Below are 14,780 nucleotides of genomic sequence, written 5' to 3'. Positions count from 1 at the left end.
CTGGGCCATTTAGTGCACTTTATGTTTTTTACTGAGACGAGTCTCATTCGGATGTATCTCTCGTTCTGGGGATTGGAGTGACGTACATCTCTCTATGTGACGTGTTCTGGGGACCCTTTGGCACCCCTGTGGTTCGAGAAGCCCCGCACCAGAGAGAGGGAAAGAGACAAAGTCCGAAAAAGAGGCACGAGGAGGGAAAGGAAAAAAACAAAAAAACATTCGTGACAGAGGCAGGGGACAGGCCAGGAAGGAGGGGTGGAAGGACGATAGCTAGAGGGAAGGGATGAAAGAAAGGGGGAGAGGAAGCGAGTATGGGCGGAAGTAAGAGACGAAGCAACAAACAATGGAAGGGATGAAGGAAGAAAGGGACGACGTACATATGGGACCGAAGGAGCAAGGGGAACGGAAGCAAAAACAAGAGGAAAAAGTGACGTGTGCAATTACAAGTAGAGGTAAAAAAAAAGGCAGATAACAAGACCAGGGAGACATGGACGAGAAGGAAGACACTGGAGAAGAGACGGAGCAAGAAAAGTCAAGGCAGGAGCTGTACGAGGTTGTTCTAAAAAAACAAATCTTCTGGTCGTGACGTGCGATCATTGGAGGGGGTGCAAGGGATGAGGGAACACGGCCTGGGGGAAGCTGGCTGGGGAGGGGGAGGAGAAATGCAAGTAAGTTAGGGGAGGAGAAGCCGAGAAGCCGCAGAGCGCACGCTGGGCGAAGCCCTTTGATGTGCTGTGCGGCAAATGGAGGGAGGCTGATGCGCGTTCATGTTTGAACACGTGGTTCACATGAACTGCATGAAAACGCCAGCAAAAAGCTGGTGGTTTCATGAGCATTTTGAGCACTTGAATTCTCGTTCCTCAATGCGCTTGCGCGCATTTAAGGTCACGAGACCTAAAAAACGATGGATTTAGGCCCAGATCTCTGTACTGGGGTGAATGTATGACATTGTTCTGCATTCTGTCCATCAATTGCTCTTTTTGCATTTGTCACCCCGAGTGGGACGGGTATGCCTAGACGTGGGTCCCGTGCACTCCATGCCACTGGAGTCAAGCTATCTGGCTGATGAGGGTTGAAAGCCTCAAACCAGTCCTAGGATGATTGTTTCCAGTTCAAGAAGGACCTGGTCTGGCAGTTCGGCTGGACTGTACCCACTGGGCACAGGGTCAAGACTGATTTGCATATGGCTGGGTCCAAAGTGGAATGGCATTGTGAGCAAAGCACTTCCTGAATAGCGCTGTTAGAGCGTGGGGGAGAATTGTTATCTGGGGCATTTTTAGCCATTGTATTTTAAACCTGTGATATTGTGCTTTTAAAAATCAACAAAGTTTTACTAGTACTGCCACTAATGTGAACTGTGGTGCCCACCTGTTGGAACGGACGCGCTTGAGGTTAGCACTCTCCGCCCCTTCCTGAATAGTGCCGTTATAACGGAGGGGAGAATTGTTATCAGGGACATTTTTATCCATTGTATTTTAAACCTGTGATATTGTGCTTTTAAAAATAAAAAAAAATTCTATTATTGCCACTAATGTTGTGAACTGAGGTGCCAGCCTGTTAGAACAGACCCCCTTGAGGTTAGCGCTCTAGGTTGCCACCCGGCTCCTCGTGATTTCCTTTAAAAAAACGGATGCAGCGACCGCGCCGCCGGCACGCCAAAGGCAAGCCCGTCTGTGCCCGTCTGCGCCCGGAGCGTGACCAGCGCCAGGACCCGTGCCCTTTTTAATAGGCACATGTACACACAATGCGACCTTATGAATCCGATTATCGATGAGTGCCCTCACCCAATAGCTAAATTGGATAAACTGAGCCATAGTCCTTGGCGTTGTAAATCCTGTGGCCTAAGGGCCCTGAATCTTCCCACAAAACTAACAGCTAAAGAAAAGGAACGAGGTACTCCCTCGAATAACTTGGATACAAATACACTCCAAGATAGAAGGGACCCCAAGCCTCAAGTTCGTACACAAGCCACCCCCAATAAAGACCCCAATATAATCAGCTGCATTCTACTCAACTCTAGCTCAGTGATTAAACAGAAATATGACATAGATTACATGATTTGAGCAGAGAATCCGGACCTGTTATTCCTTACTGAAACCTGGTCTAATGATTCTAATGAGCTGGACTGGAATGCAGCAGTGCCAGAGAGCTACACTGTAGCTAACTTAGACAGGGTAGGAGCTAAGGAGGCGAGATAGCATTAATTTACCATTCCCTTTACAAGGTGAGAATCATGCTAGAACCTGCAATAAAAGTGGAGGCAATGTCATTTAGTATTGAAATGAACAACCAAGAATTTTTTCCGGGTCTACTTATCCACAGGGTTCCCGGGATGAGATCCCCCTTTAATAGATCATTACATACCTATTTGGAATCCTGTTTAGATACGGAGTCCCTTACGATACCGGCAATTTAAATTTTCACATAGAAGAAAAAAATGACTCTGATACATCCTGCCTGATTGATAACTTAGCTAACTTTGGGCTGAGCCAGATCGTATTGGAACCAATGCACCAAGCGGGCCATACGCTAGATGGAATCTTTACCAATAATAAACGCATTGAAGTGAAAGGGGGACAACCACTAACCTGGTCTGATCACTCCGCAGTGCATGTTATTGCCAAGACTCCTTCCACAGGTAGCGGTCACAGGAATAGACCCTCCTCTGTAAAATCTTGTCCGTGGAAACTTATTCAACAAAATGATCTGATTTTAGCATTAACAAAGAATTCCCCAGCCTTGGCAGACTCCAACATAGCAGCAATCAACTTTGATAATTGGCTTAGTCAACCAGTAAACCAGCTGGCACCAGAAATGACAAAACACCTTAGGACAATACAAGTCTCGTCATCCTGGTACACTGCCGAACTTAAACAACTCAAAATAAAATGCAGACGTAAGGAACACATTTGGAGATCTGATTATAGCCTTGTCCATAGAAATGAGTACAGATTAGCCTTAGAGGACAATAAAATAGCCATAAAACAAGGCAAAATGGCTTTTTTTTACAGCAAAAATCCAGGAAGCAATTAACTCCTCAAAAGAACTATTTAAAACTGTCACTGAGCTATCAAAAAGCCCTCGTGACACGCAGTTCTCACCAGATCAAAACTTTGTAGACAAAATGGCAGTTTTCTTCCAAGAAAAAGTCCAGAATGTCTACAATGAACTCCAGAATACAGCAGAAGAGCATGGGACGCACCACCAAGAGGGGTGGGAAGACATGGCACCTCAATGTAATTTATCCCAGTTCTCTGTGTTAATGGAAGAACAAGTGGCAGATTTACTGCTGCAGACCAAGTCTGGGTCCCCTCTAGATCCCTGTCCCCCGTACATTTTGCATTTGGCTCCAAAGGAGATTAGTGCATACCTCACCCCTCTACTAAATCAAATCATTAGCTCTGGGCTTTTCTCTCGAAGCAGGAAAAAGGCATGTATCCGACCTATATTTTAAAAAAAAAAACACGCTTGAACACCTGGAGACCAAAAACTATTGTCCAATCTCCTGCCTCTCTCTACCCGCCAAAATACTGGAGAAAGCCATGAATTCTGATTTGACTAAATATCTGGATCAAAATAACATTCTTGACTCCACTCAGCATGGCTTTAGATCACGGCACACTGAAAAAGAAGAGATCTGCAAGGCAATAGATGGACGGGGGAGAGCAGGTCCCGTACTGTTCGATCTTACCGCAGCATTCGACACTGTAAATCATGCGGTACTAGTGCAAATGCTGGTGGCTGCCGGCATTAGGGACACAGCTCTAGCCCTACTAACTTCTTTCCTGGCACCCAAGGAACAACTAATTCACTGGGAGGGACTGCAATCAGATAACTTTACTCTCCCAGGGGGAGTTCCTCAGGGATCAGCCTTGTCCGCGACTATGTTTAACGTCTATGTTGCCCCTCTGGCCAGGCTAATAAAAAGCCATGGTTTCAAGCAGGTGCCGAAAGCAGATGACACTCAGCTTGTGGTGTCAGTTACATAAAGCATGGAAATTACAGCAGAACGTTTTCGAAAGTGCCCTACAGCTTGGATGAACTCTAACTTCCTAAAATTGAACACGGAAAAAAACGAGGTAGAAACCATCAATATTGAGCCAACTGTGGTGGCCCCCCTCAGCCGGAGTCTTCCCACCACCAGCGCCTAAGGCAAGGAATTTAGGCTTCTTGATTGATAAAAACTTAACACTAGCCCCACAGGTAAACCAAGTGACTTCAGCATGTTTCTTTACCCCGAGAGTCCTTTGTAAGATTCTTCCATTCATACCCCCCTCCCCAAGGAAAAACGTGGTCGGAGCCTTAGTCTTGTAGAGAGTCGACTATTGCAATGCTCTATATTTAGGAGCTGCCGCTAGTCAATACACCAAACTTCAGCATGAGTTCTGCTAAATCTACCCAAACATCATCCCACCACCGGCAGTATTAAGCAAATCCACTGGCTCCCCATTCGACGACAGGTAGATTTTAAAGCTCTTTGCCTAGTACACAAAGCTTTATATGGTGGTGGTGCCGATGATCTGCAATTGTTGTTTCCCCTCTATGAGACATCTCGCTGCCTTAGATCCACAAATACAGGACTCGTATACATCCCCAAGATAAAAAGAGTGAGGTGGGGAGGAAAGGGTTTTTCCTTCTAGGCAGAAAAGTTGTGGAATTCACTGCCAGTACAGCTATGACTACAATACAGCAGGTCACTCTTTAGGAAAAACATAAAAACCTGGCACTTTTCCAAACTCTAAATCCATCAGTTGTTTCTAGTATGCTCACTCCTTAGTGCCAAGACGCATCGGCAATAGTGTGCTCTATAAATACTCAGTCAGTCAGCAAAAAACACGATGGATTTAGGTCCAGATCTCTGTACTGGGGTGTATGTATGACATCGTTCTGCATTCTGTCCATCAATTGTTCTTTTTGCTTAAGGCAATTAGAAGACATGAAAGCTAGCAGAGGATGACAGGAGGGAAGGCAGATTGAGACGAGAGGGCATGCAAAGCGACTTGTGGGGAGGTGGAATGAGACATGAGATAAGACAGAGGAAGGCATCAGAGAAAGAGGAATGAAACATGAAAGTAGGCAGAGAAAAGCATATCTATGGCAGAGGAAACATGAGGGTAGGCAGAGGGAGATATGGGAGATATGACGGAAGCTCTGAGGAGAGGTGAGGGCAGGCACAATAAGACACAAGGGAAGGGTATAAGAATGTAGGCAGAAGGAGGCAATAAAAAAGGCAGTAGGAGACATGAGGGCAGGAAGAAGGAGGCATTAAGCAAAGCAGAGGCAGGCATGTGAGATGGCTGATGGTGGCATAGGATGAAGACAAGAGGGCAAGCAGTGCAAGACATGATGAAGAGATGGCAGAGAAACACCATGAGATAAAATCAGCATGAGTAGTGCTAGCAAGCAGAGGAACAGAGTGATGACAGAGACAGTGGGAACTGCACAGAGGAGAGATACTGTAAGAGCAAGCAGAGGGAAAGGCCTTGGGTCAACAGCACAACTGAGGGCAAACAAAGACTGTGAAAGCAGGCACAAAAATGGAAAGGAGTTATGGAAAAGGGTCAGAGGGTTAGACAGAAGTAGAAACAGTAATGGTAGATAAAGAGGGTGAGTCAGTGGGGGCAGACAGAGAAATAAGTGGCATATCAGCAACTCTTTGCGATAACTATCGCAAAGCGTGCTTAGTGCTCCTTTCCCTAACACCCATTATCCCAGGTTTTTATCGCGGAGATATCGCGTTATTAGCAACGCGTATCTACAAGGCGATAAAAATTCCAGCAATAGCGGCGAAATCACAGTTTTGCAGGGAACATTGCTGGTTTTCAGTGATGTTCGCTGCAATACGGCAATAAAATTGCTGATACGACCATGTGGTCGTATCAGCAGAATCCACCCCCTATGTTAGGGGTGGCTAAGTCAAGAATTTAGCAGACGTTAGTTTTTGGAGAAAACAGCAGTTTTCTCCAAAAACTAATGTCTGCTAAATTGCTAGGGCATCCTTGTTGATAGTGCAAAGACGCGCTTTTGATGTCCTGACATGTAGTGTATTTCAGGAACGCCAACTTTGCATCTCATTAGAGATGCAAAGGTAGGCGTATTGCAAAAGGGTGCTAACATGCGAATATGCATGTTAGCACCCTCTTCCTGATAGGGCAATGGTTTTATCTCCGCTTTTCTGGCTTTTTAAGATAAAGCCCTTGCTGATATGCCTCTAAGTGTTTAAAAAGCAAGTAGTGGTTGAAAGCAGAGAGATCAGGTAGATGAATGAATATGGTAATATCAGTCTATGTTGGAAGTCATAAATGTAATTCTCAAATCTCCTACGGGAGAGGCCTCCAAGCCAAGACACATCTCATCCAGATGATCCTATTTGAGTTTTTGTCCACCACCCATCTCTCAGTAGGTGGCCTACTCCTAGAGGCGCAATTCATTTCTGTTCCATGATACCCACAGTACATACACTTACCTTATTCCTTGCAGTACTCTTTCCATCTGCCTCACTGTAGCGGCTTTTTGCTCACTCTATTTGTCATTCTCAGCCAACAAACCTTAACACGCGACCAACTGGATATCCATCCTCCTCCCTTAATCTCTTGTTCCTGGCAGCATCCACCGGTGAAACCACCATTTTTTCCTAAGGCCACCCCATCCTGTGAGACCTTCACTGTGTCCTTCTGACTGCACGTCAGTCCACCCATCTACTGGGTGCTTCCACTGCTAGTGCTCAAGAGGTAGATTTTGCAACAAGGAACCCACCTGAGAGGCTGGAAAATAGTACGAAAGTAGGTTCCAAAGTGAGGGTAATGAAGTATTTGAAGAAGAATGTTTGTGTGCACATGAAATGAGTCACAAATGCTGTGGTTATGTGACTGGCCTTGCTAAGGGGTCAAGTAGGATGGCCATAAATGGAACTGCATCAATGGCCAGTTCTCACCTCACTTCCAAGTGGGTCTGGCAGTGGAATTTCGCATTTCTTGCAACATTTTTAATGGCCCTTTAGCTGGAGTTGAAGTCAACATTGTGTATGGGCAGGCAGGGGTCTTTGGGATCTCTTGGCCAGAAAACAAGAGCAGGAGGCTTGATTGGGGACCGTCTGGCCCGAAAAGAGAAGAACGTTTTGAGTTGTGCAATGTGACTGTGGGGTTGGGGAAGTATGCAATGGAGCCATCAAGAGAGGACTGATTTGTCATTAGGAGGAGATGGGAGATCAGATAGACCTTTAAATGTCCGAATTTACTGTTTAGTGTATGTTGTAGATTCAAACATTATGTGGCAGAGGATGAGGAAAAGAAATTCAGTTCATACCATGAACCAAAAGTTCTTTGAAACATCACAGTGACTACCCCAGAAATATTTCTTACACTGATTTCTACACATTAAATTTACAGAAGCAACCTGTCTATTGTCCAATACTTACAAGTGCTGTCATAGCAGTCCCTTGGGCTGAACCCAGACACAACATTGCCAAGGATATTAATGACTGGTGGAGATGGCAGCTTCGTAGCGAATTTCTGGAAGCACATCTTACTGCAATTGAAAGGCAGATCATCCTCATTAAAGATACTGCTTTATTGATATCACAGAGCTTTTTCATAAACACACAAAATTATGGTGATCCCAGAACTTTCTCATTAAATTCACAGACTTGCTGATACCATAGTGTGTTTTATTTATTTATGCAGCCTTCTTGGTTGGCTGCACTATGCTACTGTGCATAATGTAAGCATTGAACACTGGTCCAGCTTTAATCAAAACAAATTAGCTTTCCCCAGATAAAGCTATCTTTGCTATGCTCAATGATCAAGCTATCCCAAGGCCATTCAGTCCTTGCTCTATCTGCACCCTTTTGCAACTCAAACTCCTACAGAGGGAGGGACACAAAGAAGGTATCAGAGTAGCAGTGTTGATCGCTAAGGGCCCTTCCTCACCAGAGAAGCAGGAGCATAGAGTAGGGGTAGGATCCTGGAGTAGGTGGCATGAGCATGGGCAACTGCCTTGGCTTTGTAGTTCTGATTTGATACATCTTTAGAAAAGACTCAGAACAAAATCCATTGTGAACCTATGTGATTTACCGTCGGCGATGTGTGTGAAAAATTGTTAGAAGCCGGCGTTCCCGCGCGAACCACTGTTGTCAAATGTGCAACCTGGACCCCCCCTTGCTCCCATGTTAGGCCAAGAAAGGACACCGTCCGAGACAGCCCTGCTCACCCCTTAGTAGCTTGGCACAAGCAGCCAGGCTTATCTCCAAGGCACGAGTGTTCAGTATGTGCAACCACGCCCACAGCAATCCCAATGATGCCACCACAAACGGACTCCACATGAGTTTGTATAAAACGAGTATACTTTATATAAAAAGATATACAAAATGACCACACAATACAACTCCCACATATATACACTGGGTAATATTGTTTCCGGTGGGTTGGGCGGTCCTTATCCCCAAGCACCGCTTGTAACCAACAGTTACGCTGACTTTTAACCGTTCTCAACACGTTAGGTACTTCGTATCACTAGATTCACACGCGTTGCAAAATACAAGGAATACTGCCCTACTTAACGATGGGTTCCTGTACAGTACCACAGTGAAACAATGCAATGCGTAGGGTCAAGATCATGTACTGAGTCAACACAAGATAATGCAACTCGGTTCGCTACCAGCATGCCCTGTTCAAGGAAGAAATACAGCAATGCGTCACGCTGCAATTACGTACAGTATGATAGCAAGACAATGCAATGCATATCACCACCAGCATGCCCTGTGCAAGGAAGAAATAAGGTAATGCGTCACAGTGCAATTCAGTATAGTGCAGTAAACAGCACGGACCGAGATCTGGGCTGAAGCAACAGGTGCACACAACTGCCAGCAGCAAGAGGCCGAGAGAGTGTGCACCCCGCCCCAAGTGATGATCCACTTTACCTAAGGGAGTGCGACCCCACTCTCCTCTCCTGCTGTAGTGACTTGGCCTCACTCAAGAACCTTGTCACCACGGGCAAGGTGCACTTGGACCGGTAGTTCAGCTCCTGTGGGGCTGCCGTTCCGGGCCGCCAACATTCAGCACAAACTCTTTCCTCGAAGCCTTCCACACGAAGCTGGTGCTACCTCACGTTGCCTTCGAGGGCCCGATCACTTGGCCCTCCTCTCCAGCGCTCCTAGGACTTCTTCGCTCCCCGGTGTTCACCAGCACCTCCAGTGCTCCTCACCAGCAACTCCGGTGGCACCTTTGACACCCCCGCGTGTCCAAGACTCACTCCGTCTCCTGGTGCACCCGGTCTTCAGGCGCGCTCAACTAACGCCTGTGTCGCACCAGGACATGCACACTGCGTGTCTGAGTCTCACCTCTCCTCCTGATGCACACGAGGTACCATGTGCTCTCCACTAACGCCCTTGCTGCACCACCACAAGCCGACCCGCATGTCGGAGATTCACTTCTTAGTGCCCACTATGTCCCGGCACTCTTCATTAGTGCCTGGACTGCATGGCGACATGCACCCCCTGCGCGTCCCGAATCTCGTCTCTCTTCCACGATGCCCACAATCCACAGGCGCTCCAACACTTGTAGCCGCCCCAAGACACGCACCCTGCACGTCAGAGTCTTGATTCGCTCCGGGTGCCCACGATCACCTTAGGCATCCCTTCGGAGGTCTCAGGCTGCCACGACACGCTCCCACAACCTCGCCACTTGAGACTCCCTGGGAACTTTTATGTCCCTGTGTTTCCAAACAGGGAGCCAGCTCACCTCGGGCCCTTGGGGTACAGGATGAAGCACACAGCAAAGTTCTGCTCTGAAAGAAGGGGGACACGACCCACTGCAGCACCCCTTCAGTCTCTCATCCGTCAAGAGCTACAAATTTCCCACAAGCCCCAGATCACGAAGCAAGGGTCAAGTGTCTCCCGCAGCCTATTCAGCAAGTCTTCCTGAGGCAGAGGTTTTCTTCTCGATCGCGGACAGGTCAGAGCCGCCAGAGACTCAACCAGTCCACGGCATCTTCAAAGCACTCCCAGCACTTCTCTGAATGATACCGAGACTGTTCTCGACAACATCGTTGGTATCACCAACATAACCAAAGTCTTGGTGTTGCAGTTCTTCCAGTTATACCCCTCTTTGTCTTTGAAGTTTCCTTGTGCTCAGGGGTCCCCGAACCCTCCCTAGATCAGTCTTGCGCATCTCCCCCCCAGTGTCACCATCCTCTCTTTGATACTGGGGGTCTGGATCTTTAATCACTCAGAGGGAAATGGGTCTATTGTTTTATGACTCCGCACCAGGCTTCTTCACCTCGCAAAGCCTCTCCTTCTCCCTGCTCCAGGTGCAGGACAGCCTGGCACCATCTCCACCTCTCCCCTGGGGTACGACCTCCGTCAGCCTTTCTCACCTCTCCCAAATCCAGGCAGGCAATTCACATTCTTCTGAGACACACAAAAGGGTCTAACACAAACTCGCCCATTTTCTCAAACAGCAGTTTCTGGACACACAGCGACAAAACCATCTACCCAAAAAGATGAGTTATGAGGCTGTGAGTTCAGGCATTCCAAACTTCACTGTTCCATTTCCAATTCTTGGGAAACTAGACTAACAATACTACACCCAGCCTCCCCCATTATGTCCTATGGGCAGGATTACCTTTCACCAGGGAAAATGAAAGGGAGTATTTTCTACTGTCAGGGCCTAGCGCCCACACTGGCGGCACAGGTCCTGCCTTTTATCTACACTGCACCCTGCCTAGGGGTTACCCAGGACGTCCTACAGGGGTGCCCCATGTGTATGCACAAGGGAAAGTGTGGTTTGACAAGAGGTAGCACTTGTCTGGACAACATGCTAATTTATCATAATGCGCACAGGCCCTTCACTGAAGATCTGTGTTCACTCTCAGCGCATTTCTTTAGTTCTAGCCCAGGCACACATAGTGCACATCACTTAGGGATCTTGCTAGTAAGGCAAACATATCAATCAGAGACAACCAATCACCACTACAATTTATACAAGGAACATCTGTACTTGCACACTGATTAGTAGTGGCAAGTACCTACAGCATCTAACATCACAACTCTCTGTCAGGAAAACAGTCTAGGGGAAAAGCAAAACGTTTAAGTGACCTTTAGCCAAAAAGGCCAAGTCCAACACAAATCATACAATTTGTTTAATACAATTTGCTACATTATGTGGAAATTACACAAATGTGGCAACATTTCAATTGGCTGATACAGGAGTGAAATTTTCAAATGAGGACATAACTTGCTGAAAGAAGACATGAAAGGCAATGTCAGGACAATGGTATGAGCAAAAAATGTAACTTGGTGAGACATTTTCTAATCAATTCAGTCTCCCATAAAGAAAGAATTTCACAACATTGCATAATGCAAACATTTACAAATTTCACAAGCTTGATTTTTAGCTCAGATGAAGTTGGTGGCAGTCTTGTGTAGTTTGTTTCCAAACAAACTAACTGCACAAGACTCCCAATGACCAGTGTCCTTACTTTACAAATTAGATGTTGATTTTGCTCAGGGATGCTTTCAACAGGAATCATTTCACAGGGATCAGTGAATTTCAATTCTATCAAGAATGTGTGACAATTGTCATACACTTTTATATGTTTTGTCTCAACATGTAATAATAAGAGAACAAATTATAAATACACGTCCTGTACCTTTTATCCTGATGAAAGCTTCCTATTGATCTATGTACATGAGCCATAATGCTATTGCTGCCTAACACACATAAACGTCTGTACATACATTTATTATGATTCAAAAAATTCGAAGATTTCCTATCATAGATTAAGAGTTACTTTCACACTAAGTGACTGGAAGATCATCTAAGTGTATGGCTTGAATATGCAACAGTCCCTAAGCATATGCTCAATCATATCTAAAATTCTGTATTATATATTGATAGTAAAGCATCATTCCTTGTTTTAATCCTATCTTTCTGTTTTTCTGGCGCATATTTTATTATACAAGACGTTTATGATGAAATAGAACATTATGAAATATCCTTCATCTGTAAGATTATAAAATTCTCATGACCAATTGATTATATATCTTTGTTGATTAAGGGCCTAATTTAGAGTTTTATACAGGGCACACCATGGTAAACATAACAAAATACCTGGTCCTGCAAACCCTTGGTTCACCTGCCTCACTTTGCAGCAGCCAGACCTGTGGTTTTCTGTCGACAAAGCATCTGTAGGGCTGTCAGTGGAAGGCATTATCTCACAAATCCTACTTCGGGTGGGTGATGTAATGTCTTTTTTCTGTCTGTCACAACCAGGAAAAACCTGTAGCTCAAAAAGTTGGTTCTCTCCGCAGCACAGATCCACTGTAATGCTAGGTGGATTTCAGAATTCTACAACTACAGACTTCCATTTGCTGGAATGAATAAAAGCAGTTATATTTGTTTGAAAAGAAAACCACAATCTACAACAAATTAGAATGTCCTGTCAACTAAGAGCTGTTTCCCTCTGTATGTTGATGATTCGTCATGGGTAAGGAAAGCTCTCCAAATGTTGGTGAGTATACATTTGTGATTTCATATATTGTTTGGTATTGTGGACCCTCTTTCTCCATTTGGTACCACTTTGCCTGTGGCAAATCTTCTGAAGTTCATATGTGAACAGGTGTGAGACTGAACTATAGCGGATTTATGTCGTTACTACGCATGCATTTACAACGCATGCCTTTACGACGCAACTTTTACAACGTAAGTCGTTACAACGACTTGCGTTGGGGGGCGCTGGATAGTGAATAGTTTAATTTACTATTCCAACTCCAGTCCCCGTGGATAGTAGGGAAGGAGTTGGATAGTAAATTAAACTATTCCCTATCCTGGAGCGCCCCCCAGCGCAAGTCGTTGTAACGACTTGCATTGTAAAAGTTGTGTCGTAAAGGCACAGCGTTGTAAAAGTTGCGTAGTAAACGCTGTTCCCCAACTATAGCCTGTCAAATTGTTCTACAAAACATATTTTTCCACAATATTACAATGCCACCATGTACCTACCGCAGTTCTGGCGCTCGATTATACTGCTCTGTAACATAGGTGAAGAACTGACAGTCAGGGGAGTCGGTGCATGAATCCTGGCACTCCGTGGGGTTTTCTCGGATGAGAGCCCTAATGTCACTGCCAAGGAAATCAACGTCTTTGTAGGTTTTCCTGAAACAACCTTAAAGTAAGCAGATCAAAGTCTATCATACAAAGAGCTCACCTAATGTTTAATACTATTTAAAAAGTAGATTACAATGGAACTGGCACATAGAATATTTTCTATTTATTATGGATTTTTGTAGTCAGTTCCTTAACCAAGGTATACCCAATAAAATAACCTGACTCTCTTAAAGAAAGCAATGCCAGCCTAACGCAAGTGACCAAAAACATCCTTTGACTAATAGACAGTGATAGGAGTACAAGACAGCATGGTACCATCAATTCTATCTCAGCAACATAAAACTTGGCTTATATGAAGCAGACTTCATAAAAAACTGAAGCAGCCCTGGTCCTGCTTCCTTCAGCAGGTTTTTGTGATCCAATATGGCTACCATGAAGAAGCATTACACTCCACACCCAGCTCATCTTTGGTCTGAGGAAACAGGACCACTTTGCCATTTAAGGAAATATTATACTTTCTCTACAATCCAGAAAGATTTTTAGGATCTACAGTACCATTTACAACTCAGTAATCGTCAACATGTCGTTCGACCTGGTAACACAATTTCCCATTTCCAACTGAAAAATGCAACAACCCAAGCTGTATAAGTGCTAGGTATCCACAAAAATAGTTACTTTATTATTTATTCTATGTAGGCACGTTGCATGCAGTGTGAATATCATGCATGCTTTAGGTTAGGACATTTGTGGAATTTCACTTCCTTCAATAAAGAGTTCCAAATCTATATACCAATTTATTTATTTCAAACGCTATTAGGAACTCTTTTCTGCAATCCCTATGGCATATGTGATTGATCTACTGAATTTTAAGATACATGAAAGAAATACATTACACTTGCCTGTGAACACCCACAAATGTATTGTCTAGTGAATGTATGACTACTTTCTGAATGCTTCTCTTTGGGATCGCTGACTGAATATCAGAAACAGAAATACCATGTGGACTTAAGTATTAAAAATATAGAGGACTAATATATATAGAAGGTAAGGGCAAGTAGTTAAGTATAGATTAACTGTTCTTAACACTAAATCCACTTACCTTGAAGATAAATATATCATCCAGATACATATACGTGGAGTTACAAACAGTAAAACTTTGTTTAGCTGTAAAGATTTACCTTCACAATATTGGCGTACTCTATATTCTTGATATGAACTTTTGGTCCATGATATTTCTGTTTCTGATATTCTGTCTAAATACCTTTCTTTGTTCACTCCTCTAAACATAATCGAAGTTCAGAACTAAGTGTATGTAGAGCAGAGTGTGGGGCGCACCTCCCTGGGGGGAGGGGTGTGGATGGGTTCCCTCGGGGGGGCCGTAAATGCCTCTGCGAACACATGTAAATGAAGATGCCCTGGAAGTACTGTGTGTATTTGCTGCATTTCCAGGCTGTCTTTGTTTACTCAGTGCCTGTGAAGTCAAAGTTGTGATCAAAGTGCCTTGGGGTCAGAGGTCACCAAGTGTGCTGGCAGGGTCAAAGATGTTCCTAAAAACAAAGTCGTCGTTTTGTGTATTCACAATAATTTAAGCGCATTATTGCTATATGTGGGTATTAAACTGGTACTTATAAAGGGAAAAATACCAGGACAGCGTTAACAAGTGTAAAAACTGCAAAATAA

General features: G+C 44.7%; 1 protein-coding gene across 1 annotated transcript in view; it reads right to left on the bottom strand.

Moving 5' to 3' along the window:
* The window catches only part of LOC144823952 (coagulation factor XI-like), a 60,858-nt gene that overhangs the window by 21,129 nt on the left and 24,949 nt on the right, over window positions 1-14,780 (bottom strand). Inside the window, exons 4-5 of the mRNA XM_078682905.1 lie at window positions 12,996-13,158; window positions 7,418-7,527 (exon numbers count right to left, since the gene is read on the bottom strand). Of these exons, the coding sequence (XP_078539031.1) occupies window positions 7,418-7,527; window positions 12,996-13,158 (273 nt within the window). The remainder of the gene's footprint in view (window positions 1-7,417; window positions 7,528-12,995; window positions 13,159-14,780) is intronic.

Source organism: Lissotriton helveticus, chromosome 1_1 (assembly GCF_964261635.1).
Source record: "Lissotriton helveticus chromosome 1_1, aLisHel1.1, whole genome shotgun sequence".
NCBI classification, from domain to species: domain Eukaryota; kingdom Metazoa; phylum Chordata; class Amphibia; order Caudata; family Salamandridae; genus Lissotriton; species Lissotriton helveticus.
The sequence above is the reverse complement of the archived record's forward strand: the minus strand, read 5'-3'. Positions and strand labels throughout refer to the sequence as shown.